General features: G+C 57.2%; 1 protein-coding gene across 1 annotated transcript; it reads left to right on the top strand.

Annotated features, from left to right (window-relative positions):
- The first annotated feature begins 310 nt into the window (after nucleotides 1-310).
- CNP (2',3'-cyclic nucleotide 3' phosphodiesterase) lies at nucleotides 311-7382 on the top strand. Its single transcript, XM_020887976.2, has 4 exons — nucleotides 311-419; nucleotides 1646-2315; nucleotides 4334-4473; nucleotides 5926-7382. Exons 1-4 carry the CDS (start codon nucleotides 417-419, stop codon nucleotides 6373-6375), a joined length of 1263 nt encoding a protein of 420 aa, XP_020743635.1. The 5' UTR covers nucleotides 311-416; the 3' UTR covers nucleotides 6376-7382.
- The last annotated feature ends 957 nt before the right edge of the window (nucleotides 7383-8339 follow it).

Here is an 8339-nt window from a genome sequence, read left to right as displayed (position 1 = left end):
CTAATCTTCTCTGGGCCAGGGAGGGGGGGCGCCTGCTGTCCTCTTTGCCGAGTTCATCATTACCGGGTGCAAGAAAGAGGCCAAGCTCCCCCCTCCCAGCCCCCATACCCCGCCTCCGCACAGGAGCCTCCAAACAGGTGCTGCCCCAGGGCGTGCTCGCCCACAGCGGGCGGGGCGCAGCGCTCCGCCACTTCCTCCCAGGGCCAAGTGAGCGTGGAGTTTCGATTCGCAGAGCCTGCGCAGAGGGGGCCGGCCCGGCCCGCCCCCGGCCCGCCCGCGCGCGCTCCGCCCCGGGCTATGTAAGGCGGCCGCGCGTGGGCTCGCGCCACCGCTAGACTCCGTGTCCCTCCGCGCAGGCGGGCGGCCCCGGAGAGCTAGTGCTGCGAAGGCGGCGACGGCGGCGACCCCTGCTCATCATGGTGAGCGGGAGGGCTGGGCCGGGACCCTAATGGAAAACGAGAGTATTGGGGGACTTGTAGGGGTGGGGGGGAGGAAGTGGCATGCAAATGAGGACTCGAGGTTCCGTAGTTGAGTCGGGACTTTCTTGGCTGAGGTAGGGACGACGCGGGGAGAATGGGGAGTGGGGGTGACGATGGAGAAAGAAGGGAATTAGGGAATCGAGCCGCAGAAGCAACTCCCCCGGCGCACATCCGGGTGGTGGGTGGTCTGGGGTAGCAGGCACTGGGCCCCGCGCTGGGCGGGCACTCGGCACCGCCTCCCTCCCTGGGCCTCGCTGAGATAATGTGCGCCTGCTGAGCTGTCTGGGTGCTGGCGGGAGGCGGGGCCTCGCGGCTTAGAGGAAAAGGCGCTTTACAGTAAAAAGTGTTGCTGCCTGTGGCTTTGCACAGGCAGGGAAACAGTGGCTCTGAGAGGTGCTGCTGACACACAGCGGGGGTGCGCAGAGCTAGACTCCGACGCAGGTGCCCTGTACCGCCCAGTCCTGGGGCAGGCACAAAGACCGCGACTTTGGGGGGGGCCCAGGGCCGAGGAGGAGGTGGCAGGCTGTGCTGAATACAGCCCTTTGTCCGGCGCTCTCCGGCCCAGCCCCCCACCAGCCCTTCTGTGGGACCATTGTCCCCCCATCCCAGACAAGAGAGTATTATCTGTTGCTGGCATTGTTGGGGGAAGGGAGGCGGTCTTCGGGTGACCCTTCTCCACCCCCACCCACCTCGGTGCGCTCAGGGGCCAGGGCAGCTGTGGTTTTACCCAGACATAGAGCCCCCCACCTCCAAAGAGGTCATCCTTAATAGAGGCCAGGAATGTAAAGTTAGGCTTCGCTTCTAGAAACGCAGGCTTCAGGCTCTCTCCTGCAGGCACTTCCCAGCAGTTTTCCTTTCAAGGTGGCCTCAGTGGGTGATCCTTGAAGCTACAGTTCTCTCTAGAGGGAAGAGTTCGGGACTGCCCAGACAGCCCTCTCTTCATACTGTACAGCCAGAAACCCTCAGGTCCCAAGGCCCTAGGAGAGACCATCTAGCACCGCACGGCTTGGGAAGGTGCCCACGACCCCGGAGGGTGCCTGTCAATCAAGGGCCGGGGTGCCTGGAGTGGGGGGATTCCTGGATAAGGCCAGGCCTGAGAGGAAGAGGTGAGGCTGGCGGGGCGGCCCTGCATGACCTGGCTGACGCCTGTCTTCCCCTCCTCACAGAGTAGAGGCTTCTCCCGAAAGAGCCAGACGTTCCTGCCCAAGGTCTTCTTCCGCAAAATGTCATCCTCAGGGGCCAAGGACAAGCCGGAGCTGCAGTTTCCCTTCCTGCAAGATGAGGAGACGGTGGCCACGCTGCAGGATTGCAAGACGCTCTTCATCCTGCGAGGCCTGCCTGGGAGCGGCAAGTCCACGCTGGCCCGGTCCATTGTGGACAGATACCGGGATGGCACCAAGATAGTGTCTGCCGACAGCTACAAGATCACCCCCGGTGCCCGGGGGGCCTTCTCCGAGGAGTACAAGCGGCTGGACGAGGACCTGGCTGCCTACTGTCGCCGGGACGTCCGGATCCTGGTGCTGGATGATACCAACCACGAGCGGGAGCGGCTGGAGCAGCTCTTTGAGCTGGCTGACCAGTACCAGTACCAGGTAGTGCTGGTGGAGCCCAAGACGGCCTGGCGACTGGACTGTGCCCAGCTCAAGGAGAAGAACCAGTGGCAGCTGTCAGCAGACGATCTGAAGAAGCTGAAGCCTGGGCTGGAGAAGGACTTCCTGCCCCTCTACTTCGGCTGGTTCCTGACCAAGAAGAGTTCCGAGGCCCTCCGCAAAACTGGCCAGACCTTCCTGGAGGAGCTGGGCAACCACAAGGCCTTCAAGAAGGAGCTGCGACACTGTAGGTGGCGGGGTGTATGGGTGGGAGCACTCAGCCTTATTTGTGAGCCCCCTCGTTTGCTGGGCATAGGGTGCTGCGTGCCCGGGACCATTGTTCTCCAAGCTCTTGGGGGATGCAGGGGGGCTCACCTGGTGCTGGCAGAGGTCTCCTGGGGCGGTGCACAGTCAGTGGGATCTGGGAGAGGTTTTCGCCAGGGACTTGCCCTCTCACCATCTCCCCAGCTACCCTTTCCCAGCCTGGAGCTAGACCACCGACCCTGTCTTAGAGGTGGGGAGAGCAAATTGCATACTGTCATAATAGGAAATACATCAACATTTCATAGAACCCTGGAGGGAGAGTCTGGTCCAATGTTTTCAAACTCATTTTTAGTCGCAGAGCCATCTTCTAAAATACAATATGCCATGGAGTCCTAAACTGCAGAGAACTTACTACTAGGACTACTGTTAACGCCATTGGGGATGGTTCCCAGGCCCTGAGCTAGCCAGCGCACCTCCTGTGGCATTGCACAGCCCCAGAGAACAGTCTCATGCCTAGAGCCCAACCTCGTTTTTGCAGATGGGAAATGCACAGAACGGATGTGGGGTTTGCCCAAAGCTGTCGTGAGAGCCCTAGACTCTATCGCCTCTAGAGGAGTCTTCCCTTACTGGGTCGGACCAGCGTGCCCTCCTGCTGTTTGCTCCACGGAGAGGGGAGATTTGGGATAGGGAAGGCCCCCCAGTGGCTCTTCTCCAGGGACCTGTTGGGGACATGTCACCCACTCCCACTAATCATCTCTTCTTCCTTTAATGCATTCCTAGTTCCCCCCCACCCCTCAATTTTAGACTTGAAATATCCCCACCTGTGTTTCTTTGGGTTGTCAGAGGTGAGTTGTGCCTGTATATGTTCTTTGAGGACTTTTCTCAGCTCCTAAGATTTGAATGCTGGGAAAGCAGGAAACCAGGATGCTTGCACCACCTGGTATGAGCCCTGTGCCTGCGAGTAGCGTCACAGAGACGTGCCCGAGGCGGGGTTCCTGGTTAGCACTGGTTCTGCCCTGTAGAGTGACTGACCCTTGAAGCTGCATTTATCATTAAAAACTGGGACCCTCAACTTCCTGGAGATCCAATAGTTAAGATCCCACGTTTCCATTGCAGGGGGCATGGGTTCAATCCCTGGTCTCAGAATTAAGATCCCACATGCCCCACGGCATGGCCAAAAAACCAAAACAACCTCGTGTCCCTCTGCATAGGACAGCGGAGGAAAACTGTAATGGGCCACAAGCAAGGCCTGCCCTCCGAGTGGAGGTCTCCCTGCCCTGTGGTGAGTGAGCTACATCCTCAGAGGGACTCAACCCTGGGAGTTAACAGGAAAAGCCTAGTGACTGAGAAACTAGCCTTAAGGTTATCCCATTATCTTCTAAGACCCTTCCTGTACCCATTACTTTCTAAGACCCATTATAGCCTCTCATCCACCAAAGGAGGCTGCAGGCCACCTGTTGTTCCAGTGACCAGCTGTTTCTTGTTCCAGGGACCCAAAGTCAAATAGGTCATGACTGATAGTTATCTGGGTGGTCACCTCCTATCCTATCTGATTGACAGATGAGAGTTACTCACTTGCCCCAGGTCCAACAGCTTGGAAGTGGGCTGGATGTTATGCTCTTTTTGGCTCCTTCCATTATTACCATGCAGTTGCCCTCCTCTTTTTTCTTTTTAGCCCCTTTTTCATGACCTGCTTCCCTGTTTTTTTCAGATGTGTAGCTCGTTGAAGCTCAGGTTCCCTTGGCTTATGCTGCCTTCCCCTGGGTTACAAGTGCCTTAGTTTTCAAGTCTGGGTAAGAGATGTAAAAATTTGCAGAACAAAAAGCAGGGAACTTAAAACACCTTTTCGTAGCACTAGAGTTGCTATTAATTTGCCCAACATGGATGGTAGATTGCTCAATTACAGTGGATTGCAAATTTAAGCTCAAGCTCTTGGTGATAGCTGCGGTGACGCCTCTACTCTCCCGCCCTGACCACCCTCCCTCTCCCCCCGCCCCGCAGTTGTCTCTGGCGATGAGCCCAGGGAGAAGATTGAACTGCTCACCTACTTCGGGAAGAGACCGCCGGGTGTGCTGCACTGCACAACCAAGTTCTGTGACTACGGGAAGGCTGCTGGGGCAGAGGAGTATGCCCAGCAAGATGTGAGTGGCTCCCCAGGAACCTGGCTGAAGCGGGGAGTGGGCAGGGTCCTCTGGAGACCAGAAACCAGACAGCCTCTCAGGAAAAGTGGAGTTGGTCCCAGTTTGTGCTTCTGCAGCCTGAGTGGTACCAAGCTCAGTGGCCCCGCTAGGCAGTGCTGCCAGCTTTTGCTGTTAACCCCGGGGCCTGCCCCTTCTGCAGATGCTCAGGGAATGCTGGCTTCTAAGCCTGTGTTCGGTTCCAAAGGCTAGAAGTCCCTTAGGCCCAGGAGACTGGTGCTCTGAAGTCCCTGTCCCAAGTCTGAGGCCTGGTCGTGCCCTGGAATGGGGAGTGTCGAGCGATAGAAAGGCTTATTGGCTTAGGGGTACCAGCCCCTTCCCTGCCTGCAGGCTACCCCCATCTCCTACCTACTCATATGGGATCCTTAACCACTTGGCGTGGCGCCCTGGTGCGCCTGGCTGACCCCAGCCTCCTTCAGGTTGCCTCTGCAGGAAGGCTGTCCCTGACCCTCTGCCAGCTCCCTCACTTCTCTGCCTAGTTTAACAGCCATTTTACTTACTTGTTCAGTGGTCTCCTCTCACACGAATGGAAGCTTTCCGAGGGCAGCAGTGTGGTTCACCTTGTATCCCTAGGCCTCCCACAGTTGCATGAATGAACAGGCCGCACACACTTTCAGTCCCACCTCTAACTGTATCATTTAGCAAGATTTACTGAGCACCTGTTAACTGCCAGACAGGGCCTCCCAGGTGGTCCAGTAGTCAAGAATCTGCCTGCAGGGCAAGAGGCTCAGGTTCAATCCCTGGGTCAGGAAGATCCCCTAGAGAAGGGAATGGCAACCCACTCCAGTGTTCTTGCCTGGAGAATCCCATGGACAGAGGAGCCTGGCGGGCTGCAGTGCATGGGGTCGCATAGAATAGGGCATGACTGAGCACATGTTCATGCACACAGTAGACGCTGTTGGGATGAGGGGTCATGAGCAAAATAGGGAAGTTTCTTATGGTCAAAATGGGAGAGATGGGCTGAGAATCAGGTATACCATAAGCCACAGTGTATGGAGTAGATTTTGATCAAAGGCCTTTATTTCTGCCCTCACCCCGCCCTCCAGGATACTGTCTGGATACCAGGGTGCTTTTATGGGTTGAGTCGAGTAGTAATGACAGCAGCCCTTGCTAGGTCCTCAGTCCTCACCCTGAGGAAGGTTCAGCATCAGCCCTCTCTTACAGGTGAATGAGCCTTGCAGCTCGTGGGTGGGGAGCCCAGGCCTGATCTCAGGAAGCCTGGTGTCGCTCACCCCTGCTCTCTCCTGCCTCTGGCACAGCTGGCTTTTTAAGCAACCTGCCAATGTCAGTGGAAAGACGTCCACCCAGCACCAGGCTCTCTGCTTGTGGCACTCACTGTCCCTGTGTCACTGCCACCACCTCTAGCTCGGTTCTCTGCCCTCTCCCCCTTTGTAGGTAGTGAAGAAATCCTACGGCAAGGCCTTCATGCTGACCATCTCGGCCCTCTTCGTGACACCCAAGACGACAGGAGCCAGGGTAGAGCTGAGCGAGCAGGAGCTGGCCTTGTGGCCGAGCGACGTGGACAAGCTGTCCCCCTCTGACAACCTGCCACGGGGCAGCCGCGCACACATCACCTTGGGCTGCGCGGGCGACGTGGAGGCCGTGCAGACGGGCATTGACCTGCTAGAGATTGTGCGGCAGGAGAAGGGGGGCAGCCGCGGTGAGGAGGTGGGTGAGCTCAGCCGGGGCAAGCTCTACTCCCTGGGCAGCGGGCGCTGGATGCTGAGCCTGGCCAAGAAGATGGAGGTCAGGGCCATCTTTACGGGGTACTACGGGAAGGGCAAGGCCGTGCCCATACGCAGCGGCCGCAAGGGTGGGTCCCTTCAGTCGTGTACCATCATCTGAGCGTCCCGGGCCACCTGCCCCTTCTTTACACGGAAAGGGGGAGGGGAGGGGGGCATCCCTCTGCTTGATCTTTTGATTCTTTATTTTTTACTCAAAGTTAACTTTCCTGTAATTTTTGAAAACTTGTAAAATAACTGCTCTCTTTTCCTACCCACCCCCTTCCCCTCTAACGCTCAAGCTTTCAACACAAGGGGGTGGGTAGGCATCACCTAGGAACCTGGACCACAGTTGAAACAGGCTGGGCCAAGTCTGGCCTGGACTGGAGCCACGACCCCAAGCCCTGCTTCCAGTTACCGGGCCCCCAGGCCCACTGCCCCGCACAAGGCTGGCTAATGGGGAGGGACACCCCAGAACTGCAAGTACTCATGGAGTGGTTGGTCACCAGCCACAAAAAACTAGTGGATTTGAGATGGGTGGATCCCTGGGTTTTGAGCCCATTTCCTAATTGGTGTACTATTTTCCAGGGTAGAGAAAGGGTTCACCTTCCCCTCCTCACACTGTAACTAGGTAATGGTTTGACAACTAGGGGAGAAAACAGAGTAGGCAGCAGCCACACCCCAGGCTGGCTGCAGGTCTCACCTGGGGAAAGGGATGGGCTGCCGTCCTTCCAGCAGTGTGGCCCTGCTGTGTCCATGGGGAGATCAAGGCCAGAGACAGAGCCTTGGTGGGAAAGCACCAGTATTGCCGTCTGCCCAGCCTATCCTGCCTCCTTGGTGCCTCTGGAGGCCTTTGTGTCTCTGCTGAAAGGGGTCAGTGGGCACCAAAAGCCAGTGGAGTGGCCCCTGGCTGTCACGGGCCAAGCCCTATCCGGTGCCTCTGGAAGGAGGGGTTTTAACTGCTCTAGGAGCTGGGGTTCCTGGGGTGCCCTCCACTGCCCTCAGCTCAGTAACGGCCTTGCTAATCAGGCTGTCACTCGACAGAAGTGCCTGGACTGAAGTTACTCTCCTGGCTTTGCCCAACCTCAGCAACTTGTAAGACTGATAATGAAATAAATCATGTTAATCCTAGCTGCGTGCATCTCTCTCCTGGGGCCCACTCAGTCTTCCCTGGGGTGAGGGCAGGGTGCCTTAGGACTGCCTTTGTCCCCTCAGCTTGGGGCCATCGGTCCTGTCTCCCCTCTGCGGGCTGGGCACAGCTGTGGCAAGGCTGGGCAGCTGAACAGTGTCGGCTTTCATCAGGAAGCAGGAGGGAGAGAGGCTGGCCTTGGAGGCACCCAGACAGCAGGGACACGTAGCACAGAGCAGCCCCCCGCCCCCAGTCACTGGGCACAGGCCCCCAGGTGTGCCCAGCCAATCCAATTGGAAGGATCTCAGCAAGACCCGGAGTTATCCAGGGAGGGTCAATGCCACTTGAAACACAAGGGAAGAGCTGACCCTCAAGAATCTCTTAGCCAGGCTAACAAAGGCCTGGTTGACTACATGGGAACTTCCCAGGCCTAATGCAGTCAGCATTTCACCATGGTCTTGGCATTGAAGGGACAAGACTGAAAAGAAAGGGGCCAAGGCTCAGAAGGAAGAGAAATAGTTAGCTATTTGGGCCAAGGTCTTGACCCAGCCATCTCTACTTAACCAGAGCACCAAAAATCAGAGCTTCAGCCAAAGCCTCAAGTGTCTGCCTGGATGTCCTGAGATGATTCACCACAAACACGAAGCTTGACCTGAACAGCATGACAAACGCCACTGCTTCCTGCCCCTGCTTGCCTTCCATGAAGGGACACGTGTGAAAGCTAGGGGCGTTTACTAAGAATTCCAGCTAAGGAGATGATGTCAGCACCCATACCACTGGGCCCAGGAGCTGCCTGTCCCACTTGGGAAGGGTCTGAGGGTCAGGGAGGCAGGATTTTGTCTTTGTTGCCATCTTCCTCAAGTAGTGGGAACTGTGAACGCCTGTGTAAATCTGAGTTAGCCCACCTGGGCACCTGGCACCCACTTTGGACGCATGCAGCTTCTAGTGATTTCTGGTGG

This window comes from Odocoileus virginianus, chromosome 17 (assembly GCF_023699985.2).
Source record: "Odocoileus virginianus isolate 20LAN1187 ecotype Illinois chromosome 17, Ovbor_1.2, whole genome shotgun sequence".
Classification (NCBI taxonomy): Eukaryota; Metazoa; Chordata; class Mammalia; order Artiodactyla; family Cervidae; genus Odocoileus; species Odocoileus virginianus.
This window is presented reverse-complemented; position numbering and strand designations above follow the sequence as displayed.